The 26,846-nt window shown below is 44.2% G+C and overlaps 11 protein-coding genes across 11 annotated transcripts; 6 read left to right on the forward strand and 5 right to left on the reverse strand.

The window, feature by feature from the left end:
* Positions 1 to 2,151: 2,151 nt before the first annotated feature.
* N7483_004063 (uncharacterized protein) lies at positions 2,152 to 2,425 on the forward strand (the record flags this gene model as incomplete). Its single annotated transcript, XM_057087500.1, has 2 exons — positions 2,152 to 2,314; positions 2,346 to 2,425. 2 exons carry the CDS (start codon positions 2,152 to 2,154, stop codon positions 2,423 to 2,425), a joined length of 243 nt encoding a protein of 80 aa, XP_056947329.1.
* A 1,580-nt stretch (positions 2,426 to 4,005) lies between these two features.
* Positions 4,006 to 4,977, reverse strand: N7483_004064 (uncharacterized protein; the record flags this gene model as incomplete). The annotated part of the gene is made up of 3 exons (XM_057087501.1): positions 4,006 to 4,274; positions 4,339 to 4,489; positions 4,540 to 4,977. The coding sequence occupies 3 exons, from the start codon at positions 4,975 to 4,977 to the stop codon at positions 4,006 to 4,008; spliced, it is 858 nt and encodes a 285-aa protein (XP_056947330.1).
* Positions 4,978 to 5,261: 284 nt separating this feature from the next.
* Positions 5,262 to 5,507, forward strand: N7483_004065 (uncharacterized protein; the record flags this gene model as incomplete). Its single annotated transcript, XM_057087502.1, has 2 exons — positions 5,262 to 5,388; positions 5,425 to 5,507. 2 exons carry the CDS (start codon positions 5,262 to 5,264, stop codon positions 5,505 to 5,507), a joined length of 210 nt encoding a protein of 69 aa, XP_056947331.1.
* Positions 5,508 to 5,813: 306 nt separating this feature from the next.
* N7483_004066 (putative glucan 1,4-alpha-glucosidase) lies at positions 5,814 to 7,770 on the reverse strand (the record flags this gene model as incomplete). The annotated part of the gene is made up of 3 exons (XM_057087503.1): positions 5,814 to 6,609; positions 6,671 to 7,505; positions 7,569 to 7,770. The coding sequence occupies 3 exons, from the start codon at positions 7,768 to 7,770 to the stop codon at positions 5,814 to 5,816; spliced, it is 1,833 nt and encodes a 610-aa protein (XP_056947332.1).
* Positions 7,771 to 8,624: 854 nt separating this feature from the next.
* On the reverse strand, positions 8,625 to 9,515 carry N7483_004067 (uncharacterized protein; the record flags this gene model as incomplete). The annotated part of the gene is made up of 1 exon (XM_057087504.1): positions 8,625 to 9,515. The coding sequence occupies one exon, from the start codon at positions 9,513 to 9,515 to the stop codon at positions 8,625 to 8,627; it is 891 nt and encodes a 296-aa protein (XP_056947333.1).
* Positions 9,516 to 10,164: 649 nt separating this feature from the next.
* On the reverse strand, positions 10,165 to 11,340 carry N7483_004068 (uncharacterized protein; the record flags this gene model as incomplete). Its single annotated transcript, XM_057087505.1, has 1 exon — positions 10,165 to 11,340. One exon carries the CDS (start codon positions 11,338 to 11,340, stop codon positions 10,165 to 10,167), a length of 1,176 nt encoding a protein of 391 aa, XP_056947334.1.
* A 968-nt stretch (positions 11,341 to 12,308) lies between these two features.
* On the forward strand, positions 12,309 to 12,597 carry N7483_004069 (uncharacterized protein; the record flags this gene model as incomplete). Its single annotated transcript, XM_057087506.1, has 2 exons — positions 12,309 to 12,494; positions 12,574 to 12,597. The coding sequence occupies 2 exons, from the start codon at positions 12,309 to 12,311 to the stop codon at positions 12,595 to 12,597; spliced, it is 210 nt and encodes a 69-aa protein (XP_056947335.1).
* Positions 12,598 to 12,890: 293 nt separating this feature from the next.
* N7483_004070 (uncharacterized protein) lies at positions 12,891 to 13,516 on the forward strand (the record flags this gene model as incomplete). The annotated part of the gene is made up of 3 exons (XM_057087507.1): positions 12,891 to 13,002; positions 13,058 to 13,263; positions 13,316 to 13,516. The coding sequence occupies 3 exons, from the start codon at positions 12,891 to 12,893 to the stop codon at positions 13,514 to 13,516; spliced, it is 519 nt and encodes a 172-aa protein (XP_056947336.1).
* Positions 13,517 to 14,722: 1,206 nt separating this feature from the next.
* On the reverse strand, positions 14,723 to 16,490 carry N7483_004071 (uncharacterized protein; the record flags this gene model as incomplete). Its single annotated transcript, XM_057087508.1, has 3 exons — positions 14,723 to 14,965; positions 15,090 to 16,378; positions 16,448 to 16,490. 3 exons carry the CDS (start codon positions 16,488 to 16,490, stop codon positions 14,723 to 14,725), a joined length of 1,575 nt encoding a protein of 524 aa, XP_056947337.1.
* A 6,073-nt stretch (positions 16,491 to 22,563) lies between these two features.
* On the forward strand, positions 22,564 to 24,942 carry N7483_004072 (uncharacterized protein; the record flags this gene model as incomplete). The annotated part of the gene is made up of 8 exons (XM_057087509.1): positions 22,564 to 22,591; positions 22,656 to 22,848; positions 22,882 to 23,053; positions 23,117 to 23,451; positions 23,505 to 23,876; positions 23,935 to 24,289; positions 24,349 to 24,726; positions 24,781 to 24,942. 8 exons carry the CDS (start codon positions 22,564 to 22,566, stop codon positions 24,940 to 24,942), a joined length of 1,995 nt encoding a protein of 664 aa, XP_056947338.1.
* Positions 24,943 to 25,558: 616 nt separating this feature from the next.
* On the forward strand, positions 25,559 to 26,422 carry N7483_004073 (arginase family protein; the record flags this gene model as incomplete). The annotated part of the gene is made up of 1 exon (XM_057087510.1): positions 25,559 to 26,422. The coding sequence occupies one exon, from the start codon at positions 25,559 to 25,561 to the stop codon at positions 26,420 to 26,422; it is 864 nt and encodes a 287-aa protein (XP_056947339.1).
* Positions 26,423 to 26,846: the final 424 nt, after the last annotated feature.

Genomic DNA, 26,846 nt, shown 5'->3' on the forward strand with positions numbered 1-26,846 from the left:
AGGGCCTAAATTAGTCCCATTTGCGCTTAAATGTGCTCAACTTCGGCGAGAAGAGTGGTCCAAGAAGATAAAGCCCCTGCTCACTCGCATCATTATCAACAACGAATATTTGATATAGCAAGGGTCCAGCGTATGCTTTGGCCTGGAAATTCACCTGATCTTAACATGATTGAGCCTGCATGGCCTTGGATGAAAAGATATACTACAAAGAAGGGCGCCCCTAAATCACGTAAGGAAGGGATCAAAGTTTGGGAGGTTGCGTGGCGTGATCTACCTCAAGCACAAATTCAGGCTTGGATTGAGCGTATCCCATGGCATATACAGCAAGTAATTAGACTAGAAGGGGGTGATGAGTACTGCGAGGGACGTGATAAAACAGGTGAAATGATAGCTCCTAGTGGAATTTCAGGTGATAATATGAACAGTGACAGCGACGGCGATAGCAACGGCGACAATGATAGCGACAGCGAAAGCGGATGGGAAGATATGTGATATTTAGTGTATGTAACGTGCTATATTTCGGTACATATTTCGGTTTATATTTCGGTTGACAACTCAATTTCAGTATACATTTCGATATTTACTATATCTAGAATAGCGTGTAAATTATTAAGAAAAAGAAATTATAATTTCTGGCAAGAACTTTTGGGACCGACCTCCGTACAACAATTCAATCTTTAAGCAAATGTCTCAGGCGCTCTCCAGGGCTGTCGCTCAGTGCAGCATCTCTCTCTTTCCCGACTTTTTCAACCCTTTTCGGTTTTTATCAAAAGTATTTATTTCCCAATCCCATCTCTGGTGACTGTTCCTAGGAAGCAGGATGGGCAAAGAGGGAAATCTCGAATGAGCAATACCCCGAAAGGAAAGAAACTGCAGCCAAGCCCAGAGACGGAGATGGTAGGTTTAATGAAATTGTTCCAAACATTTTTGACAGAGGATGGGAAAGACTAAATATCACATCTAGGCTGACAATGCCGTTCCATTAGGTTCTGAGTTAGACATTAGGTACGTGAAAGTCAAAGCTGGCACAGAAGAAGAAAATCAAGACAGATCATCTAAGGTATTCTAAGATTGGTGCATATCCCATGAAATGAACTAACAAGTGTTCTATACAAGCGGAATAGTTACTTGTCCTCAATAGATTCCTTGATCAACGACATATCCCTTCCCTCAACCATTAAAGACCATGATAAGTCATCGCAAAAGTCGAAACAATTGACACCCATTTCGAATCAATCTGAACGACTGCCACCTATCTGACGTCAGACTTACCTATATAGAGAGCGATCTCCAGTGGCCGAAGATAGCTCTTCAGACACAGAAGAGAGCTATTTTAGGAGAGACCGGGGGTCTGGGTGGCAAAAAATACCCCATCCTCCTCGCCAGGATATATACCATCCGGATTACCCCTTTACCATAAAAGACCTATATGTTCAGCCACAGAAAGTCCTACCACTTCCAAACTTTACCTCTACCTACACAAGCTTTGAGGGATATTACGATTATATATTTCCCAAACAGCCGGATGATAAAGCTTTTTGTATAACTTCCGGCATAGAACGCTAGGTTAACGATTACTGTGGATCTTCAGAGGACATCGAAAACAGAATAACTACAGAGCAGAAGCAAGCTATACTTGACTTTTTGGGAGATTGGTGCCTTTATTATGACTGTGACTCGCTGATCGCTACATTTCCTAACCAACGCTTTCGATTCCATACATTCACCTAGGCCGTCATCATGAAGGATATCTTTCAGAGTCTTGTCGAGAATCCGTTCTACTATATGAACTTAGATACTTATTAGGACAGATACTTAAAGACTCTTCCACCTATATATGGAAAGGAGCTATATCAATATTGGCAAAAGCTTCTTCGCGGTAAGTTCCGTTAGTGATACTATTCTACCGGTCTGTTATGATATCTGCTAATTTCTTTATCCTCTAGTGGATGAGTTAAGTACCGAGAATTGGCATATTTCCACAGTTCAAATGATAAACAGGTATCTTGAGCCTACTGCTAGGTCAAAAACAGACCCTATATGGCCTGTTGAGGCATGGGACTGCAGTATATACAGAGCTGGAATATTAGGCAGAGGTATGTAAATCAGTTGGTTCGTAACGTGCTGGATCGATCCAGTCTCATTTCGTCTATGTTACTGGACCATGATCCCAAGAAGGAGCTAGACACCGAGCACCCCTTCCGTCGGGATGGACTACTGCGTCAATGCTATGAGCAGGCCTGTGACTTTGCTGTCCAGATGTGGGTCAGGGATGAATCAGTAATCCGTTTTGAGGACAAAATCAACGAGATAGGTCCATACACACTACTGAAATACCCTGACAGGGCGGGCATGCGCACCACGAAAAGATGGTGGTCCAGCGGGCATGATGGCCATGATACTCCGTTCGATGGTTCAACCGTAGAATTACACGAGGGACGAGAAACTACGATGATTTTGTGGCCTGCAATCTGGGATTTCTATTGCAGACACATCACCGTGCCTCCTCGGAGTCTAAACTCGTTTTTTTCTAGGCACGGAGGAAGGGGTAATCTTAAGAGGGGCAAGGAAGACACTTATGTGGACGAGAGGCCACTGGGTCTACACTATCATTGCCTGTGGGCATGTTTATCTTGCGGGCAGAGGGTTCGTGAAGCCGGATAATGCCCCTTGCAAGTGATTATTCAATAATTTCCTGAGTTCTCAAAGGGATTGATACGTTGTATACGGTCAACCCTTCTTTCTCTTCTGCGCCTCTCTGTTTTCTTCTTTTTTTACATTGATATTCTTGGTTTTTACATTTATATTCTTGGTTGCGCTATCACTGAGATTGTTGTTTTGAATACTGAAAGAGAGGACGACTCCATATCCTATCCTGGGAGACCGGCGGAGGAAATTCAATTCGGATTTTTAGAAAATTCTTGAATGCTTTATTTTAATTTTCTTCGTTCCTCCTTCCCTGGGAACTTGTAGCTGCACCTGGACACCTTGCGTCTAACTCGATAAATCAAGTTAAATAGCGCCAACTTGAAGTCTATTTTAGTTAAACCCTTGCAATACCTTCTTATCTCGATATCAATGCTGGTATTGTATCCTGTCCCCTTCAAGTTCTTAGAATGTAGAGCTTGAGCCTTGGAAACTTGAACTTCAAGTTGAATCTACCTATTGAAGAGGGGAACCGTTAGGCAGTGTATTCTAGATACACGGGTCGATCCAGCTAGCATGAATGGATAACACCAACCAACATGTACGGTGTGGCCGGACTACCCCGTAGGGGTGGGATGAGAGATGTGTAGGAGTGTGTATTCTAGACTATAACGACGGGCATTCTTGTACGTACAAAGACGGGACTGAAAACATGACAAAACAGAGATGTAACCAAACGGTAATTCTTAGCACGGTACGTGTAGTAGGGGACAGGGTACCCCACTACACTATGTATCTTTATAGTATATACATGTAGGGCCAAACTATACTTTAGGCACCATCATCAATACATGCTAATACCCAAAACCTGTAAAGAAAAATGATTCATTCATTTGAAGTTTTCATTTGATTCAATTTCAACCAAGACTAATACAAGGAAGAGAGCTCTTAACCATGTCGGCCGTTTATATATCCCAAATACCGTGTTTGATGGCAAATACTGTGTGGAGTACATATACGTTAATAACCTGCCATTAGTATTTCGGGGCCTTTGGTAGTTTGATCGAATACCGTATTTGATGAAATACTACTGGGAGCAAGCTTTATTAATTGAACTTGCAAGAGAATTTCTTCAAAATATCAATACAGCTTGCAATAATACATTTAAAGCTTAGTGCTAATCAAAAGTAATCTCCAATGAGGTTCAAGTTTCAAACTTATTTAACATGCGGGTACTGTACATATTACACATAACGAAAGGGCAAATCGTGATGAACTTTGGTATATTGAAAATTTTAACTATAACAAAAATGATGTCACAAAACGCCTACTAGCAAAAGTGATCTAATTCTGAAGTATTTACCACGCACCAACAATACCCGCGATCGGAATGTCAATTCCACTCGTGTATGAACTAGCATCACTCAGAAGGTACACATAGGCACCACCAAGCTCACGAGGATCCGCAAGACGAGGCATTCCACCATAGTATTGCATTTTCAAGTCCCAATCAGGCGCGGTCTCAACATAGTATGTCATGGCGGTGCGGACGAAACCGGGGGAGATGCTGTTTACACGGATGCCGTGCTTGCTCCATTCCATAGCGAGGGTGTGGCACATATTGCGAACTAAGGAAGAGAGAAACGGTATGAGTCCTGATCGTGGAATATGGGAGATGTTTTGAAAACTTACCAGCAGCCTTGGTGGCTCCATAGGGAGCGGAGGGAGCAGCGCGATTAGGACGGTAGGATGTCATACTGGAAGTCATCACGATTGAGCCCTTGATTCCGAGCTCGATGAACTTCCGAGCAGCGATCTGGGCACAGAAGTAGGCACCAAAAACCTGGTGATGTTAGAAATCTTTCGTTCATTGTCTTGTCCACGATTGCTCACATTAAGGTGAAACAGCTTCTCCAGTTCAGCACGCTCAAACTTCAGAGCGGGCTGATGTTTTGTCATGCCAGCATTGGCCACCATTCCATCGATACGGCCAGTCTCCTCAACGATCTGATTGATTGCCTTCTCAATACTCTCTTCAGAGGTAACATCTGTTTGAATGTACTTGAAGTTGGGGAAGCGCTTTTGCAGGGCGGCGAAGTCCTCCCCAGGCTCCAGCATATCCAGCGAGTAGACATTCTTGGCCGAGTTGGATAGACAGACTTCTGCGATACCCAGACCGATACCGCGGTTGGCTCCTGTGATGGCGACGACTTTTTGACCTAGTGTGATTTGCCAGTTGAAATCATTGGCAGGCATGGTACTGACATAGGCGGGGGCTCCCGCCTTGGTAGCTGCATCGGCAGCAACGCTCTCAGTGGCAACGGGAGGCATGATGGATATTAGGTGATAGATCTGGAGGAATTTGAGAAGAGGAAGAGTTTATTGAAAAGGAGGATGAATTGTAGAAGAGAATTTCCAACATGATGCGGAGGATGCTAACTTGAAATATTTATACTAGCATGGTTCCCCGCCGTCACGAGCAGGGTTTCCCACTTTGCGCCATATATGGGGTTGTTGGTTAGAACTGACGTATTGGAATGTTTGCTTCGCGTCGAGGCTCTCGGGTCCCGGTTGGTTTTAAGATTCGGAGATGTTTTGAAAGATCTGGGTGCAAAATGGTTGCAAATGATTCGGAACTTGACGTCAGAGTGGATGATAATGCCTCGACACGAGGTAGAATTGTGGGGCAAATTGCGGGGAGGCGTCTCGATCCCGAGTCCGATGGAAATGTCCATCCTCATGGTGAGTCTGAATTCACAAAATAGAAAAATTAATTAGTTCCTTTACCATACAAGAGCATATCCGACTCGGGCGCGGAGTCAGGAACTGCCAAAGTTGAAGTTTTCATCTTCTCGGACTAGCATTGCCGGTGTCCACTACGCTAAGGTCAGTGAGAGAGATTAGGTCGAGGGTCGAAGAAGTGGATGAGACATCTTGTAAAGAACACAAAGTATTTAAAGAAACTAGATACTTTTGACATTTCTTAAATGCAAATTCAGTATTCAAAGTCAACAGTCAGTGCATTATTTCTTTGGCTTTAGCTCCTGATCTTCTATCATTCCAAACTAGATGAATACTACATTCTTTTGACAGTAATTGAAAGAAAATTTAACGAAACATTATGGAATCCTCATGTCTGGTCTTCTTTTGATGAAATTTGGACAGACTCACGACCTCCACACATCATGCACATTGGGCTGAATGGGGCAGCCAGTGGGAACGACATACACTCTGTTGTCTCCACTCTCCCAAGTGACAGTACCGTTGGGTTCGATCTTGTAGTACTTGTATTCAAACGGAGTACCAGCTTCAATCAGCTCAACGCTGCCAAACCACAGGTTATCCGTCTCAGTATAAAGACCCGCATCAAATGCAAATCCATCACTTGTATCCCAATTTCCAAGCGCACTGACGTTGCCGCTCATGTAGACGTTCTCTCCGTAGTAGGTGTTTTCGATCAAATAAAATGTAATGGGCACAACATCGGTTGCTGGGATACATCCTGTGGTGGAGGTAGGGAATGTTGCGGTGGCAGCCTTATAGGTACCTGTTACGGGAGAGGCGGCGCATTTGGACGGAACAGTATTGGCAGTCTTCTCACTCCAAGAGGCAGGAACAGTTGAAACGCGGCGTTGAATAGATGTCAAAAATGAGGCAAAAGACCAGGTCAAGTCGTTGGCCGATAAGGGGACACTTGTGTTCCGGTTGTATTGCTCAGCCAATGAACCGTTGGATGGTGTGTACTTCTCAACCAATCCAACAAAGCCGTCTGCATAGGCGCGAATGGCAGAGGTGAGGCTCTTGTAGGTCTTGGTCCGAGATGAGTAGGTGCCTGCCTTGATAGTGGAATCGAAGTCTCTGAAGAATGCCAAGGAGGTCTGAGTGACTTCAAGGGAACCAATCTTGTTCCATTGGTACAAGGCATCATAGAGCATTTCAGCGGCTGCCAGATCGGCGAGGTACCTATATGAATGTTGTTAGATTGCTATCAAAGGAGTTTCTTTTGGTGTTAGAATCAACTCACCAAGGATTACCCCCTTGGTAAACATCCTCCGGGTAACGGCCAACACTGGCAGCAGATCCTTCTTTGATACCATCATTGACCTTATAGATTGAACGGAATGCATCAACGTAGACCTTGTGGTTTGCAAGAGCCCTGGATGAGCATGGCTGGAATGTTGAGTCGTCACACGACGCTTCCGGATCGAAAGTATGAATGCTTCCCAGAACTGAGTTTGCATCAATTCCGGTCCGAGTAGTATCAATGTTAATATTGGCGGTTATGTACTCTCCGTTCCAGAAGCTTTGTAAGAAGCAAAGCACTTGAGAGGCCTGAGAAGAGCAAGCAGAGCATGTCTTGCCAATCGTCTTTGCCAGAGCTGCTCCCTGGACCAAAGCACGATGCTGCACGGCCAATGTGAAGAAAGACGATCCGTCTTGCTCCTCCCACAGGTCAAAACCGGTCTCATTCCAGTATTGGCCAACATAAGCTAAGTCATTTGAAATGATAGGCCATATAATGTCGACCACGTCGGATTTCTCACCGCGCTCAACCAAGTAGTTGGAGTATGTGATCATGGCTATCGCACGGAGAGCCGGTCCATCTCTCTGAGGGCGACCCCAAGAGCCAGTGAAGGGGTTCAGGTTAACCTCGAACTTAGGCTCACCAAGACCTGTGCCGTCTTCCAAGGTACCAGAAGGATTGGATACATTCTGCAGCACTGCTTGTGCGGAGACGTAGTTCCGAATGTCGGTTTCCAGTTCGGCTCTGTTCAGTCCAAAATCAGAGCTACCACTGTCCAGCAAGTCAATCAAGCACTTGAATGTCAGAGCCGAGTCACGAGTCCAAGTATAAAAATCTGCACATATGAGTTAGTATCAAAACGTCTGTTCACTGCCATGGTTTTTGCCTTATTACTCACAGTCGGGGTTCGCAGTATTGGGACTTGCGATAAACAATCCAGCAGCAGTACCAGGAGCTTTAACACCCTTATTTCCGAGATTGTCCATAATTCCCTGATATGATCGGACACTTTCTTTCGTGATATAAGAGTCCAAAGAGGCAGCTGCCATCTGCCCTCCCAGAAGGAGGCCAGCAGTACTGGCGACAAGGACTGACCGCATCTTCAACCAAAAGACGTCTTTCGAACAAAGAGAGAAGTTTGTCACCCATTCAACGACATAAGTTGCGACTATTTGTGCATATTTATACTCCTTTTTTTCAAATGTTACTAGTACCTTCTCCGCGTTCGTTAGCATGCACGGCATCTCTGCCCCGCTCAATTACCGATAATTTCCCGTTCTCCGTTGAGCGCTATCCCCGATTGAATCTCCAAGCCCGAGTTTACTTACCTGCTTTAATTTCTCGGCAAATTTTGCCGGCGTGTAAACAAATCCAGATTTTTATTCGTTTGAACCCGACCGAGAGGCGCTTGATGCTTGGTTTGCCTTTTACGAGGTTACTTCTCCGTCGGCTCTTGAGCGGGTGATGCCGAAATGTGGGGTTATGTCCGAAGCTTAGACACAGCTTCATAAGACATTTACCTGATGCCGCTTTTTTCACCTCTAACATTTCATTCAAATAGGAAAGCCCTGTTGAATATTCATTAAACCCATATGTAATAGCCGATGGTGCTAGGAGGCGGGGAAGTACCGACTCCCAAAGGTGCCTCAAATTGCACAGAAAGCTGCTTTATTGCCAGTGTCATTTGCGAACTCACATGTGCAGCTGGCGCTCGGCTGGTGGAGCATGAAACGCTCGGGAATTGCATATGTTGGGTTCATAATTTGAAGAATCCCAGCTCGTCACCCGCGATCCTTCCAAGGTTTCAAGTAGCAACTTGGACGCGTGTGGGATCATACGGCTCAGGCTCGTCAGATCATGATATTATATTTTACAAGATCAAGCGATTCAAAGGAGAGGTTTCAGGTGGAGAATGGTGCCAGATTCTTGGGGGTGAAGTTAGAAATATATTTTCTCAGTCATAGAAAACTAAACATCTAAGTTCGATACTTTGTCTCCCGGGAGATCCAGGTGCTGCCTGTGGATCAAAGAAAGCGGAATGACATGCCCCATGAGCGATTGACGTATTCCCATCGGTCATACTGTGGCTTTGCGAATCGAAACATTTAATCAGAACCACCTCATCTGGGGTCATGTCTTTCAAGTAATACCAACGGTGCTTTTCGGAAGGAGCCACCGCGTATTGCTCGCCTTTGACCTCATATCCCTCGGTCGATTGTGCTGAACTGGGGTCTGGTGCTACCTCGCCAAGCTCTTGAAAGCTTTTTGGATATAAGAGATCGACTTTCACAAAATCAGAAGGAGTCGTGGTTCGCCAATCAATAACAGATAGAGGAAAATCTGAAGCTGGATTTTCGATTGGTCGCCAGACGTTTATGATCTGATACCGGCAGTTCAACAGCTCTTCCACTTCGGCCTCTGGAATATGGTGGCGAAGCCTCATTTCTGCTGCTTTGGGCGTTTGATCTATATGGACCAATTGAACGGGACTGCGTACGGACCCTTTTCGTGTTCGTCTGATTGTATGATCGAATATAACGACCTTCTTTACTCCTGGTAGGTTGTTGCGAAGGAGTTCTTGAATCTCGGTGTAGTATCCATTTTTGATTTGTTCATTATCTGTGAATGCAGTCTCTTTTGCAGGAGCCTTGAAATATGCAAATCCAGCATTGTCTGTGGAGAACTCAGACTCCCAGCCCCGGACATTCTCAACCGAGCACTCGCGATCTGTAAGTTGATAGGAGTACCCAGGCCCATCCACTTTGTTCCAAGGCTTCTTGAAATTTTCAGTGGCCTGAGGATCAAAAGAGGACGGATCGATATATTTGAAAGTTGCAGTTGTCATGGTCGTCAATGGGGTGAGCTGATGACAAGTGCGGATTCGAAGAGTTCGTGAGATTGAGTGTAAAATTCCGAGTTTTGTTCGCATGGAGCTTTAGCACTTGAGGATGGTTGTGTAATTCAAGTTGGTGGGTGTGTCTTTTCTTCCGAGTCTAAGATGACAACTGCGAAGAGCACCAGAGTGGCAAGACGCGTCAGTCTAATACCTAGATATACTCAAGTGCTTCAGATGTCCGGACGGTATTGGAATGTTGGAATATTCTGGAAAACCTAATAACAAGGTAAATTTACTAATTTTTAGTCCACTTCTAACCTTGAAGATTCAAATGTTGTCACTCCCTCGGAGACATAATAATCTCAGATTCTCAATATTCTCTTATCATTACTACTAGTAGTAGTCAAAGACGTACCTAGGCAGGTGGATCTCAGTCCCAAAGTCCTAGCTCTAGTAACCATGGGACTGATATCCAAAATGTATTTTTCTATACTTTATGTATTTTTTCAAATGTTCTAAGATATTTAAGGAACAACGAACAGACTTCAGGGCTTAGTTATATTCAGCAATCGATGCGATTACACTGGGTCCTTTCAATAAGAGCCTCTTCAACAAAATGGAAACTTGCAATTCATGGCGAATTTCGGGTTGTATAAATTTACCAGAATGCGACAACCCTGACTTCCAAGCTCTCACGGGCCTCGGCGTAACCGTCCTGGCCCTCAAGTTCAAAGGCGCTGTGGATCACTCCACTAACAGGGATATTTGCTTGAGTGCCATCGCTTTGGATTGAAGGGTTCTTTGCTTCCATGTGGTTATCGAAGAGCTGAATGAACAAAACGTCTTTGGGCTCTTGATTAGATATAAAGTGCCATTCATGGCTTCCTTTCTCGCTAGGAGCATAAGAAAGATAACTTCCCGATAAATGAGTGTATTTTTCAACGTCTCCAGTTTGTTTGGTGTAATCAATCTCGGGGTGGGATGGATCAATGATCTGATAGAGGTCACTGGGAATGAGGCGACCGCTAGGTTGGACAAGATCCACAGGAACGTAATCAGATGTAGGATAGGTCGCACATGATGCCACGGCTATGGGATCGCGGCGCACCGTTTTGAGAGGCCGCCAGATGGAAAATATAGCAAACCGAGGAATACCACCATCCGGTTTAACCCCGATATAGTGGTCTCTAAGCGCTTCCCACTTGACACCAGACTTGAGCAAACTATTCTCAGCCTCAATTACATCTTTAGCAGCAAGTGACAGATCACGGTGATATTGACGAATGTGTGTTCGTGCGCCGATGGGTGAAAAATCGAGATGCACTTTTGGGGCCGGTGAAGCGCCACCTGCGTCTGAAAACCCAATCATTCGGGGACGGGGACCGGGGTCATCACCAACATAGTCGGCACCTGACTTCTCCTTTGAGTGGGCACAGTCAAGTTCCGAGCTCGTGTTATTTCTGAGAACGGCGGCTTCAACGAGGGCAGTCTTGCAGCCGGTCACTCTTTTGACCAATTCTTCCACCTCAGGCGCATAGACGTCTCTGATGAGATCGGCATCATTCCAGCTTTCGCGAGTGTACGGGGAAGCATGAAGCTTTGAAGGGATATGACGAGCTGTGAATCCATGGATGTCCAGTTTGTAGGGCGATGCATCTCCGTTCTGGAGGGATGGACGAAGGTCGGTAAGGGGCAGATTCAGCACGTCACTGAAAGCTGACATTGGTGGGAGATGATACAGGTTGGGATTGACTTCCAATTTCGCGTCTTTGGAGACATAACGAAACTTTCCCGTGTAGTTGGGAGTACTATTTCCAGTGGTGGCGGGTGACATTGTATGAAGATAAGCTGGGAGTTGTTGATGGGATGTTGTTCCGTGATGTTTATGAAAATTAGCTTGAAGGTACTCAGAGACTGTGTTCTTCAAGATTTTATCTCTTCTCGTAAATCACAGACAGTTCTTATGCGACAGAAAAAAAAATATTGACTAGAATGAGGTCCATATCTGTTGATTGACTCCAAATTCCCGTATTCGCCTTAGTTCCATGGCTATCGGCTGGTAAAAGATATTCTAATTAATCAACCAGTGACTCATACTTGTTTATCTCAATTTCTCCCAACATAAGAGTACTTGGAGCTATGCAAAGACAGGCATGGAAAGATAATTACAGAGACAAATTTGATTTTTTGGGGATTTTGGAGTCTAGTTGTCGTTTCGATAGTGGGCTTACCCTTACCCCACCATGGCGTCCACGGGTATCGGTCAAGAGCTTAGTTATTCAACAATTTCTACTCTGTTGGTATTGATTAAAATTGTTCGAAATTTCTGGTATACTATTGTAAACTGATTCTATCGCCCCTGATAATGCCGTCAATGCATAATAACTAATAGACAGTCTCGCTTGGGCTAGCTGCATATGGCAGTCGAACGTTACCCGAACTGAAAAGAACTGTTTGAAAGGCTAGATTTGAAGGTATGTTGATCGATAACTCCATAGTTTCTCTTTAATGAAATTGATTCAAGTTATTTAGCTCCAGGGCTTAAGGCATGGGAATATATGGACCCAGAATACGTTATTCTTCAGGCCAAAAGGCTTGATGCACTCTTACCTGGAAAAAAGGGGACCACTGCACGGCGTGGGATTGGTGTAAAAGATGTGATCTTGACTAAGGGTATATTCATCCCAGTTCCACTTATAATTTGTCAAACGTTGAACACTGAAACTAACAATGTGATGTGACTGAGAAGATATGCCAACGAGCTACAATTCCCCAATCTACCAGGGCCGCCGAGGGTCTACTATGGTGGATGCTGCTTCAATTATCACCCTCCGTGCTGCAGGTGCTCTGTTTCTAGGGAAGACAACAACTACTGAGTTCGCGGCGAGCTATGATGGTACCATATCTGATACGAAAAACCCTCATAATCCAGAATGCACCCCCGGTGGGTCATCCTCTGGATCTGGGGCAGCGGTTGGTGATTACCAGGTACCTATTGCGCTGGGTACCCAAACCGTTGGGAGTACCATCCGGCCTGGGTCATTTAATGGAATCTATGCATTTAAAGTACTTCACTCCTGAGGGTCACTAGAACAAATTATCTGGGCAGGATCTTATACTGACAAACGTTATAGCCAACCTGGGGATCTATTTCACTGGAAGGGTTGTCACAGTACTCGGTCTCAAACGATACCCTGGGGTTCTTCGCTCGTTCAGTAGCAGATCTTAAACTCCTTGCGAGAATTTTCAGTTGACGATCAATCGGCCTCTGCCTACTGGTCGTTTTTCTATTGAAAGACCAAGCTCGCTTTCTGCAAGACTCCTGAATGGTCGCTCGTCGGGCCCGGTACTAGCAATGCTTGGAAAGCCGCCCAAGAGCTATCAATGCGGGCAGGAGCCATCGTGTCCAACCTCAACTTACCAGCAGAATTCGACAATGTCAAGGAGTGGCATCTCACTATCCTCGCCAGCGAAAGCCGTGCTGCATTTCTAGGGAGTGAGACAACTAACATGATGAAATTGAGTGGCTTATACTGACAATAAAATGGCAGACTATCTTCTCGCAAAGGCGAAAATGGACCCTAGTCTCGTTGCAATCGTTGAAAGAACGCCAGATCGTGCGAAACAACTGGCAGTATATGACGGCATTGCACGACTGCGGCCAATATGGGACGCTATTTCCGAGGAATATGATGCGATTGTTGTACCAAGTGCTGTGGACGAAGCTCCCAAGGGCCTTGGAAATACTGGCGATCCCGTGAGTTGAATTCGCCTCGTTTATATGACTGGCTAATCACTGGAATGCTTAGTTTGTATGTGCAATATGGACCATGTTGGGCGTTCCCGCAATCAATATCCCTGGTTTTGCTGGTAAAAACGGGCTACCTATTGGGTTGAGTCTTGTTAGTTCACGTTACAATGACTTGTATCTTCTTCAAGTTGCGGAGTTAGTTGGTCCACTATGGGAGGCTGGAGGGAATTTCCGATCTAAGTTCCTCGATGGCCCTTAGTGTAGTTATAACAATCCGTGGACCCAGATTGGTATAATAGAACCGCGAGGGAAATTTTTGAAATTCCTTGTATTGGATCACATATAGTTTGCAAGACTTCGCCGATTGGTATTCCAAAATTGAAACTAGCGCCCGAACTTCAATACTTTCCCGCTTCTACGCATCACCTAGCGTTCCTGGGTCCCAAAATGTCGTGTCTGTCAGTCTTTTCCCTCTCTTATTGGGTCCAGCATTACTGGGCCTCTATGATGTGCTTTTTGGAGCAATCTAACAATGCTACGGTCATTGCGAAGCTCGGCAAAAGAAGCCGAGAGAATAGACCCGAGAAAAGCCTCAGCAAAGGGGTTTGATTTGGGACATCTGGATGTAAGATTTGGCAAAGCACAAAGGGCAAGAAAGTTGCCAGAAGATGAACCATATTTTTACATAAGGCTCAGTAATAACAGTCTGGCGATAAGCGCTGAATTCGTATTTCAATTTTTTCAACGCGGATTATCATGCATGGGTAGAGTTGCGTGTACGTGTGGAGCAATTCTCCAATATTTCCCAATTCGGAAATTTGGAGATTTTTCCACTCTGCTGATCTATTATGTCGGCCGATAAGCGGCAAGGGGCACTAGCATTTTCGAAACGAGTTGAATCTCCTGAACGCATGATATCCAATTGGTAACAAAATACATTTTCTAAGCGTATGAAATAACGTGTTTACAATTCAGGATTCTGGGATGGGAAGATGTTTGTTGGTAAGGTGGATACATAGCCAGAGGTGCCTAAAGGAAACATATATTCAAAGTTCATTCAGGTCAATTTGTACCATCTTGGCGTAAATCTCAAGACTGTGTCCCATAATGTTGATGAATGGCCACTGCACGTTTTGACGGAAGAACCAAGACCATATCAGTAGAGTCTCAATGCCAAGCTGCGAAGGATTTATTTGATCAACTCTCGTTGTGATCGAGGAGCCGTAGTAGGTATGGTATCCATCCACGTCTACTGATGTTCTGTATTCGTGAATAATCCGTCGGACCCAATGCATCATCCTAAGTTCGTTGTCCGACAGCGATTCGGAAGACTCGATTTGTCGTATACTGTTTAGCCACTTGGCCAGAAAAACAGCACTTTCGAAGCTAGCGAGCGCGTGTCTCATGCTCCAAAATAAAGCTTGGCTTCGAGCCACGAAGTCTACTCCGAGTCGGACTGGAATGCTTAAAGCGTGAACGGCATAAAGAAGCGAGGAATCAAAACAGGGCTGCGTTGAAGCGTGGGTAAGTTGCAGAGTGAATGGGCAATCAATTCCGGGTTGCGTGTTTCGAGTTGTCGATGAGGCCCAGTATCAAGATGGAGACGAATATAAGCTATTCCAAGAAGAGCGCTCGATGTGAAGGATATGAGTCCTGTCTCATTTCGAGGGTTAAGAGTCGATTCTTGAGTCGCTTGCCAAATTGAAGTCTAATTTCGTAGCGCGGTTCTTTTGGATTTTTATGCTTGGTTGGTCCGCAGTGACCCCGATTCGTAGGTAGAAACCCCAAACTTACTCAATCTCTTCATATCCATTCACTGATGAACCTCTGACTTTGAGCTCCGACAACTCTCGCAGGAAATAGATATGCTGGATGAGCCCATGCAATACCATGTAGCTACCTAGAGGTGTAAGAACAGGCCTTTCAGGCGACTTATATCGATTCCTCAAAAGCAAGGATAGAGCTTCTTTGTAAGACATCTGCGGTATAGATGTTGCATGTCGGGATTCCCATTCTTCTTGTGTCGCAGATTCCCATTCTGTTGAATCACAGGGCAGTAGGAGGAGTATATTCCTTGCCATTATAGCAGGTGGGTGGTTATAGGCGAGGCCTAATGTGTGCACAAAACAATAAGCAACAAGTTGCGCCCGGCGGCAACTTTCGGCCCTTGCCCAGCCCACCCAGGTACCAGAAGTTGGGCGGATACTGGCTTCTCGCATACCGAGCTTTTCTAGGCATTCAATAACTATAATTCGTAGTCTCATAGACTCTTGTACTAGACTAGATGATTCCCAGGCCGAATATGCCATTAATGTTAGTGATGCGCGTAAGATCCCAACTAGGGTATTTTGACGGAACAATTCCTTTTTTGGAGAACTCTGGCCATGCTCCGATATGGGGGTCGAAAATGGAATTTGGCTATCGATAGACCATTGGCTGGGGGGAAGGCTTGGATTTCCAGGTTTTTGCAAGTATGAGGTGTTAGTGGTGACTTCGTTTCTGATATTTGTGACTTTTTCCAGGACCAATGCTTGACCGGCAAAAAACAAGCTTTCCGCCGCTCGATGTTCAAATCTGTATTGTGCTCCCATAGAAGAATAGCCGAGAATCTCTTCGAGAGAAAAATCGGCGAAGTTCGCTGTGGGCAAGTGAATAAAGGGCATTTGAGGATGAAATGTTTCCCAAAACGAAGTAAGGTACCGAGTTAATGCGTGGCGAGAGGGTAGAATGAAAGTGGGAATTTTGTCTTGGCATTTTGAAAGCAGAGATACAATATGAGAATGTCGCGCTTGGGAGATATTGAAAAAAGGACTGGTTGATCGGGGATGATGTGGTGAATGGAAGTCTTTCACGGTTGCAGTGCTAGAGTCACCCAAAGGAGCGGATGGGAGCCAAGATCGAAAAGGAGTTCCAGAGTGATGTTCATCGATTTGGTGATCAGGATCAAGCTCTGGCTCGCTGTCCAATCTGTGGTGATATTCGGGAATCTGCTCTATTGATAAATGATTGATCTCCTCAGAATCAAAATTGAGATGCGTTGTGAGCAATCCAGCCGAGTCCATAAAGGTTGCAATCTCTTGAAGATGTAAAAATGAGTCATCAAAGAGCTCTCCAGAAGCTCCTGCGCACAGTTATTAGCCGTCAGAGATGACCCAATAATGAAAATCCATTGATTTGACCATGTGTTTACCTGTATCACCAAAGGATTCCGTAAAACCAGATGTATCGATCATTTCATCTTGAAAACTGTGGGTCAAATGAGGTGTTGGATAATCATCGCATTGTGATGGGGAGTGAGCACTATTGGGGGGGTTGAGATGTCCGGCTTGTGGGCTGCGGACACGGCACCTGGTTGTCTGCGATCTCGATATCATGGCTTTCCCTTTCTGGGCCACTATGGGCTATAATGCGATGGCGTTTTAAAAGGTCTTTCCGAGAGAATGATGAGCCACAGTGACATGTAAAGGGCCTTTCTTTCGTGTCTGTGGTAAAATCAGCCAGCCACTCCTCCATAGCCTGTTCAAGTGGTAGATGTAACTAACGAGTCCGAAAATGGCGCTGGAGATGCTCGGCACGTTTAAAGCGGCGCACACAGCGAGAACAGGCAAATCCCTTTCCATCATCCTGCTGGTTTTCATGTGTGGAAAAGGATGAAAACATCGGAGGTAGACTCAATCCCTTGTGTAGTGAGATGTTGACGATGCCTATATTGTAGCAGAAAGGAGCATGTGGAGCTCAAAGTCAACTAATACAGTCAGACTGAGAAAACCCGATTTGGCCACTATAAATCCTGACCGGGGTCTTTTTTTCGTGATTACATTGATCGGATGCCCAAATCTGGGGAGTGGAGGTCTGTCACTGGCCCCTACAGCGGCCGATAGTGGCCCCTGGACATAATTCAATTAGGCAATTCTAGTTCACCGCCCTTTACATCATCCAGTATTTGTATCGTCCCGTTGAGGTTTATGATACACTGCCTTCCTAATGCGGGTAAGTAATGTCTGCCCAGGTGCCTGTATGTAGTAAATGCTACCGTTGAAGAGAACTTATACTGTTTAGTTTTAATGTTGGTGATATCAGTTTTAAAATGTGGGAAATTTTAAATGTTTCAAGTTGATGTGGATGGCTTTAAACTTAGTAAGATTAGATAGAACTAGAATCTTATCACTTTGAAGTTAGAATATTATCTATTAGACTAAGTAGTAAAGAGGGGAACCGTGAGGCAGTGTATTCGAGATACACGGGTCGATTCAGCTAGACTGAAAGAACAACACCAACCAACAAAGACAATGTGTCCGGACTACCCGTAGGGGTCAGATCAGAGATGTGTAGGAGTGTGTATTGTCTTCTAGTATCGAACGCCAATCTTGTACGTACAATAACACAACATAACATAACGTAAGGAATGAACAATACCGAAATATCATACCCGTACGGTACGTGTAGTAGGGGACAGGGTACCCCACTACATTAGGTAACCTCTAGGGCTAGTAGGGCCTATACTAACTGACTAGTGAGCTAGGTAGTAAACCAGGTAGTGAACCAGGTAGTGAGCCAGGTAGCGAACTAGGTAGTGAACTAGGTAACTAGTAACCTGGAAGCTAGGTAGTAAGCCCCTAGTAGTATTAAATATTAATTAATACGTACCTAGTAGCCTTCTCTTTCCTTATTCCTCTATACCATCTTCAAGTTCTACATACACTTCTTCCCCTCTATAAAATATTATAAACAATTCTCACATCTCGAACCTTAGACTCCAACTCATCTTCAGGTTAGGTATTTTACCTAGGTAACTAAAACATATTGGGCTACTAACCCTACCCAAGTGAGATATTTAATGTTAGTCCCTATACAGAGATATTACAGTAGTTTAAGTTCTGCCAGTTTTAAAATTTGAGATTTAATTTTGTCCGGGGGCCACTGGGTATCGGCCGCCGTAGGCCCCTCAATTTATTACATAATATTTTTTCAAAGCCCACTAACGTGATTCCCGGTTACCCGAGCGTCCCGGTAACCCGAGCGACACATCAAACAAAATCACATCTGTAGCAACCTAAGTTTTTTAAACATTAATCATGCCACCAATTCGCTCTCAAAGATCTCAAAAATTAGTACAGCAAGAGGGACCCCTATTATTAGCTATTAAAGCTATAAAGGATGGTCAATATCCCTCGGCTGCTGCTGCAGCACGCGCTTTTAGCGTCCCAGTCTCAACCTTGAAGCACCGGATCAATGGGCGAGAATTTTGGGATGAAATTCGCCATCCTCGCCATAAATTTACTCTTTTAGAAGAGAAGTCTATGGAAAAATGGCTACTCTCTATGGATTCTCGAGGAGCAGCTCTCACACATGCTATGTTGAGAGATATGGCCAACTTACTACTCCGATCGCGTGGATTGACACCTTCTGACCCCCCTCCGAAAGTTGGCAAGAATTGGACCACAGAATTTGTCAAAAGACACCAGTCCCTTTCCTCTTGTCTCTCTCGTAAGTATAATTATGAGAGAGCTCTTTTCGAGGATCCTGAAGTCATTCTATCCTGGTTTAAACTTGTTGAAAATACTATCAAAAAATATGGTATCACATCTGATGATATCTACAACTTTGACGAGTCTGGATTTGCTATGGGAATCAATTCAACTCAAAGAATTATCACTTCTGCGGAATATCATGGCAAAAGAGGTGTCTTACAACCTGGGAATCGAGAATGGGTCACTGCTATTGAGTGTATCGGTGCTAATGGTGTTGTGCTTCCACCATATATCATTTTCAAAGGAAAGGTCTTTTTGGAGCGCTGGTTTCAAAAGCCACCACTTTGGGGTGTGAACAAAAGTCCTAATGGATGGACAAGTGATGAGATTGGTGTTGATTGGCTACAAAAGCATTTTTTACCTTATCTTCCTATACGGAAAGGGAAATATGTGTTGCTAATTCTAGATGGACACTCATCACACTTGACACCTGAATTTGATAAAATTTGTAAAGAGAATAATGTTATCTCTCTTTGTATGCCTGCTTATGTATCTCACTTATTACAGCCTCTTGATGTTGGGTGTTTTGCAGTCTTGAAAAAGGTGTATGGAGGGCTTGTTATGGAAGAGATGCGTCTTGGTATTAATTCTATTGATAAAGATGACTTTATTCAACTCTATCCTATTGCCCGAGAAGCTGCTTTTAAAGCTCAGACTATACAGAATAGCTTTAGAGGTGCTGGTCTAGTACCTTTAGATGCTAATCATGTACTAGATAAGCTTAATATTCAGCTTGAATCATTTTCATCATCTCAACCACCTGAGCCACGACCAGGATCTTCTAGCAGTACTAGTGATCTCGATACACTTTGGAGCCTCTCGAAACTGCAAAAAACGAATTCTAGGATCAAGAAAGGACTTGAACCTTCATCAGAGACTATGACCTCGCCGCTTAAAAGAGCTATTGACCGGTCGCATGATATGACTATTCGACTAGCTCATGAGCTCATCTTTATCCAAGATCGTTGCGCCAAGTTAGAGACAGCCAATAAGAAGCAGGTGAACAAGAGGACTGCTAGTAAAAAGCAGATCTCGCATGAAGGCAGTCTGCGAAGTTTGAAAGAGATTGAGTGTAATGTGGTGGAAGAAAAAGATGGTGGAAGGCAATATATATCTACAACGGAGGGTGCTACGGAGCCACTGGTAGAGCCTCCATTACCCCCTGTGTCTATCATACGGCGCCAGGTCACTTGTTCTGGTTGTGGAACTAAAGGACATACCTATTCTAAATGTCCTACTAAACTTATTTAATTATTTAATTGTGTTTTGGTGTTGAAATTTGAGATTGAAAAAGTAGGAAATTTGAAGTTCTTGGAGCATCGTTCAAGTAACCGGGACGCTCGGGTAACCGGGAATCACGTTAACGTGATTCCCGGCCGCTCGAGCGCTGGTCTAAGAACTCCAAATTTCCTACTTTTTCAATTTCAAATTTCAACACCAAAACATAATTAATAATTAAATAACTTTAGTAGGACATCCAGAATAGGTATTTCCTTTAGTTCCACAACCAGAACAAGTGACCTGGCGCCGTATGGAAGGTACAGGGGGTAATGTAGGCTCTACCAGTGGCTCCGTAGCACCCTCCGTTGTAGATATACATTGCCCTCCACCATCTTTTCTTTCCACCACATTACATTCAATCTCTTCCAAACTTCGCAGACTGCCTTCATGCGAGATCTGCTTTCTACTAGTAGCCCTCTTTTTCACCTGCTTCTTATTGGCAGTCTCTAACTTGGCGCAACGATCTTGGATAAAGATAAGCTCATGAGCTAGCCGAATAGCCATATCATGTGATCGATCAATAGCTCGTTTCAATGGCGAAGTCATAGTCTCTGATGAAATTTCAAGTCCTTTCTTGATCTTAGAATTAGATTTTTATAGTTTTGTGAGACTCCAAAGTGTATCTTGATCACTAGTGCTTCTAGAAGATGTTGGGCGTGGCTCAAGTGGCTTAGGAGATGGAAGTGATTCAAGCTGAATATTAAGCTTATCTAGTACATAATTAGCATCTAAAGGTACTAGACCAGTACCTTTAAAGCTATTCTGTATAGTCTGAGCTTTAAAAGCGGCTTCTTGGGCAATAGGGTAGAGTTCAAGGAAATCATCTTTGTTAATAGACTTAACACCAAGACATATCTCTTCCATAACAAGTGCTCCATATACCCTTTTTAGGACTGCAAAACATCCAACATCAAGAGGCTATAATAAATGAGATACATAAGCAGGCATACAAAGAGAAATAATATTATTCTCTTTACAGATTTTATCAAACTCAGGTGTCAAATGTGATGAGTGTCCATCCAGAATCAGCAACACATATTTCCCTTTCCGTATAGGAAGATAAGGTAAAAAGTGCTTTTGTAGCCAATCAATACCAATCTTATCACTTGTCCATCCATTAGGACTCTTATTCATACCCCAAAGTAGTGGCTTTTGAAATCAGTGTTCCAAAAAGACCTTTCCCTTAAAAATGATATATGGGGGAAGCGCAACACCATTAGACCCAATACATTCAATCACAGTAACCCATTCTTGATAACCAGGCTGTAGAACACCTCTTTTTCCATGATATTTAGCAGAAGTAAAAATTCTTTGAGTAGAATTGATTCCCATTGCAAAACCAGACTCATCAAAATTATAGATATCATCAGAAATGATACCATATTTTTTGATAGTGTTTTCAACAAGCTTAAACCAAGGTAGGATCACTGTAGGATCTTCGGAAAGGGCTCTTTCATAATTGTATTTACGAGAAAGACAAGTAGAAAGAGATTGGTGTCTTTTGACAAATTCTGTACTCCAACTTTTGCCAACTTTCGGAGGGGTGCCATGAGGTGATAATTCACGCGATCGGAGCAATAAATTGGCCATATCTCGTAACATAGTATGTGTAAGAGCTGTTTCTCGAGAATCAATTGAAAGTAGCCATTTTTCCATAGATTTCTCTTCTAAGATAGTAAATCTATGGCCAGAGGGGCGAGAATCATCCCAAAATTGTCGTCCTTTGATTCGGTGCTTCAAAGTTGAGACCGGCACACTAAAAGCACGCGCAGCAGCAGCAGAGGGATATTGGCCGTCTTTTATAGCTTTGATAGCTAATAAGAGAGCAACCTCCTGCTGTATTAATTTTTGAGACCTTTGAGAGCGAATTGGTGGCATGGTGAATGATTAAAAACATAGATTGCTACAGAAGTGCTTTTTTTTAATGTGTCGCTCGGGCGACCGGGAATCACGTTATGGGCCAAATCCATTGAACACTACTCCATCATGTACATAGAGCAATTGAATCACCTTATTTAGCAATAGGACGTATTTTATATACATGGACAATTAACCCACACTTTGAATACTTCCTACGTGTCTTTACTTTTTGAGTGGCCCAACACATTCAATAGAATATCATCGATATCATCATTATCATCAAGCACTGAGTAGAAATCAACTGCCATGTCAAGTAAAACAAATGCAATTCTTTTGAACCTTTCAGCCAAGTTGCAAGCTCATTTGATCTCAATTAGACTATTCCAGGCCTCATAATTTGTCATCCCGAACTCTTAAATCCTATGTTGTGAAACTTTTGATCTACGGGTGACTGGTTGATTTTTCTGGTGGGAACAATATTAAGATATCACGGTCATTTCCTTTCACACTCCGTTTGTCCCAGAATAGGGATGTGGCAAAAAACCCACTACATATTTCAATATTTCAAACTTTTCCATCAGTCTTTCTTTTTACATATTCCTTCATCACTTCAGAAAGACCTCTAATCGCTGTCATGGAGAGAGTCGTGGTTGTGGGAGCAGGTGAGCGCCTCTAGAGCCTGGATCAACATAACCTTGCTAACCTGGACCCTTTTCCCTAAAGCAGGTCTTTATGGCTTGATAGCCGCTGAGACATACCTCCAGGTCTCCGGAATGAACGGTGAGAAACGATATGAAAGCATTGACTACGATTCGGACATGAATATTCCACCATGCTTTTTCAGCGCCGACTACACCGTGAATGCCCCGGGATGCCACATGCTTATCATTGAGGCTGGATCAAGCATTGGAGGGACATGGTCAAAGGACTGACTCTATCCAAATCTCCTCAGTCAAAACTCATATGGTCTTTACGAGTTCAGTGATATGTCGCTGGCTCAGGCTTTCCCGGACGAGGATAAGACAAGGGACTCATCCTTCATTCCAGGATGGAAAATCAGTGCCTACCTATCTAAATGGGCAGGAAAACAGGGGCTAGATTATCGGATCAAGCTGGATCTCAAGGTTTGTGCTATTTTATCCTCTTTCAAACTCTCAATTGACTCCTTCTGCTCGTGATATCTCCAGGTTGTCAGCATCCGCCGTCTTCAAAGCAAGGAATGGTCCCTCCGTGTTGATGTCATAGAAATCGACTGCGAAAGCAGATACGTCACAATTATCTGCGACAAATTGATCCTGGCAACAGGGTTGACATCGATTCCAAGTCTCCCGAACGTTGAAACTTCTCAACTTTCCGAATCGACTACAGCCTCGGTCATTCATGCCAAAGAAATCGGAGAGTGGTCTTCAAATAACCTGGGATATGATCCATTTTCAAATCCATTTCCACATCCAATCAATGAAAGCTCGAACCAACCAGCCTCGCGGCTTCCAAAATCTGTGGTCGTTTATGGTGGAGCAAAGTCTGCTTTTGATTTGGTTAATTTATTCGCGACACTACATCGAAATGATCCAGCCTTGCACTTAAATTCACCCCCAAGGACCCTGTGAATGTGCATTGGATAATTAGGGATACTGAGGTTGGACCAGCGTGGATGGTTCCGCCGACATCAACTCTACCTAATGGACAGGTCGTCGCCAGTGACAAGACAGCCAGTACCAGGTTTTTCCACCACTTGAGTCCGTGCTCCTATGAGCAGCCCAAGTCTTTTTCGGCACGTTCATGGTACTCATCCACAGAAGGGTCGTGGCTAGCTGGGATCTTTCATGGAACCCGTTTTGGAAGGCGCTTTGTTCGTTGGTTCTGGAATTCAGTCGATCGGAGCCTCGAAAATATCGCGAAATATGACACAGATCTCAAAATGAAGAAGCTTCGACCAAGCAAAAGGCATTTGAACCCAGCTCTGAATATTTATGAAATTCTTGCTAACGATCTATCCTGATAGTGTCATCTCATGTGGTGCAAGTATCGGCATTGCTAATCAACCGGACCTGTGGGAGGTAATCAAATCACCTAATGTCACGATCTACCGATCAGCAATCCAGGCCATTGCGGATACACAAAATCAATCAGAATCTACCGATGAAACAGGCCACTCAGTCTTGATGTCGAACGGAGAGAAGTTAGAAAATATCGATCTTATCGTGTATCCCACCGGGTACAAGCCTATTGTTCCAATACAGTTCCAACCGGCAAGCCTTCGGCTAAGTCTTGGACTTTCAAGTTTTATTGTTGAGGATTCGCCTGAAGCAGACGGAGAGAAACCTCAAAGCCCGGCCCATGTTCTCTGTGAGCCAGCAGTAGAACTGAAATGCCGATATTGGCAGGATATTGACTCGGGACTGGAGAGTGGTATCAGGGAAAGACTCACATCAAGCGGATGTGTTCCAATAGAGAAGGAAAGCCGGAGGCCGGAGAAAGTGGTGAATACATTCCATATCGTCTATTCCCAAGGATGGTAGCCCCAGAACTGGTTGCCAGTGGAGATAGATCATTCGCCACCGTGGGAGTGATACTTTCTTCTACGATCTCAGTCGTTGCCGAGTTGCAAGCATTATGGGTGGCAGCATTCCTCACCGGAGGATTCGATATTGAGACAGATCAACTAACAGTGCCATCGCCGCCAGGATCCCTCCATTTGAAAGAATTGTCGAAGTCATCCATGGACGCGTCAATTTCTGAGGATGTCGTTCTTGGATCACTTACTGGTACTGGATTAGAGGTGGATGCCATTCATGTATGTTTGATGACCGAGAACCTGCCTCTTGAACACTGCTAATAGATGATATAGTACAATGACATGCTCTTACGCGACCTAGGCTTGAATCCGCACCGTTTAGCAGGCTGGAGATGGAGAGAGATGACAGGTGTTTACGAGCCACGTGCGTATGCTGGAATAGTGGAAGAGTGGCTTATTCGTCGTGAATTTCTGGAGTCGTCATCTATGGCATGAGAGGTTTGTCGATTGAGGGAGGGAATCCGGCCAAATGGTTGGAAAATCCGTCCTCTTGTTGGCGGGTTCAATGCAGAACAGTTTGAAACATCAGTTCATAACCATCCAACTGGTTTGAGTCTGCAGCTGTAATTTTAGATTTTATCAGACTGTCATTTTAACTCCAATTGTCAAAGTTTTCATAACTTTCCATGTCTTTCGATTCGTATCTCTGCATAGAAATTTCTGTTCGAAGCCCCACATGCACTGGCACCGATCTATGATCTCGGTACTGACTCTGACTATATTCATAGTGCTAGAGGTATGCCAAGCAGCAAAGCTTCAAGAATATGACATTCCGATGTATGGGTCAAGCTGTATTTGTCATCTTATTCTTATTTCCAGTCCTCTGGAGGTGCCCGGGGTTTGAAATTTGCTGGACTGTACCTAATTTCAAACCCCGTATGCCCAAGCGGATACGTCATGCTAGTACGTAGTATGATACCTTTGAGCTCACGAAGAAAACATTCAAAAGTGCTATGACTAGCAGCTGAAGTTAAAATTCAAACGATTTTCTTTTGCAGTCTATCCGCTCTTCTGTCAACGTTTCTCCTATTCGACTCTCGTCAGTGTTAAAATGCTCGCGGACGGTATTACGATCATCTTCTCGCCCTATCATGTTGGGATTCGTGATCATCGTGTGGGAAATGGTCCTAACCGCATTCGAGACCTTGGAATTATGAAAACACTTGAAAACCTCGGAGTCACTATTAACGTCGTGGAACTTGACCCAGTGGATGAATTTGAGGATGAGATTGGCCGAAGTTTTGTACTCCTCCTCCGTTTATCCACGGCCGTCACGAGAGCCGTTGAGCAGTATACTTTCCCGCTTATCCTGTCCGGCAATTGCATGGCCAGTGCAGCTGTTGCCTGCGGCCTAGGTATTGACGACTTGAAATTCATCTACTTCGATGGTCATGATGACCTTGATTCCCCTGATGTGAACGAGAACGGATATTTCGATGCGATGGGACTCTCCATGCTCCGCGGTGAGAGTTGGCACGCTCACACAAAAACGGTGCCTGGATTCAAGCCGCTGAAATATGATGTTAATTTCCTGTATTGTGGACTCCGTGATCAAAGCGAAGTGCAGCGACAGCGTGTCATTGATGCTGGAATGAGTTCTATCTGGGGTGAACCGGGAAAAAAGGTCGACTTTGTGACTGAGCTGAGCAAGGAGCTCGACGCAAAGTCCTATGGGGCCTCTTTAGTTCATCTTGACTTGGACGTGCTGGACGACTCCCTTGGAAAGGTTAATGATTTCCCTTCATCAGGAAGCTTGTTTGAGTCAGAATTGATTCAGTGCATGTCCCTGGTGCCCAAGAAAAGCAACCCAAAATCCCTCACCGTTTGTTCTTTTGACCCCGATTCAGGAGACGGTGATAGGATTGCTCGGATTGCTATTGAAGCCATCACCACGTTTGTTCTCTCGCTAGTATAAACAAATACCTTGAAGAAGACATGATTTCTGGTCTAAAAAGTTAGATCTGATCCATTCGTCCGCTTAAAGCCAGATAATCTGGAGAAGAAATGGACATGTCAATTATGAGGCTTGTCCTTTTCCCCAGACAACTGACGCGCTAGACTTGGGCTCCAGGTCAATATTCACTCGCTCTGGCAACTCTTAGTAATTTCCTCTCCATTCTTTAGTAATGAGTGGAATCATAAGAAATGGCCACGTTAAGGAGGGGTGGGCTTGAAAACACATTCGAAACCTGAGTCTAGTTATTTCAATGATGAAGCCTAACCTGAGCGACGTTTTAATCTTACAAAATGAGAATACATACCATATGAGACTATTCTGTAGACTTGATAGAGTGCACATAAGGAATCGTTTGTGCCTGCATCGGACTTCCTAGCGTATT

This window comes from Penicillium malachiteum, assembly GCF_028827825.1.
Source record: "Penicillium malachiteum strain IBT 17515 chromosome Unknown utg000002l:1.0-8849297.0:1.0-8852440.0, whole genome shotgun sequence".
Classification (NCBI taxonomy): Eukaryota; Fungi; Ascomycota; class Eurotiomycetes; order Eurotiales; family Aspergillaceae; genus Penicillium; species Penicillium malachiteum.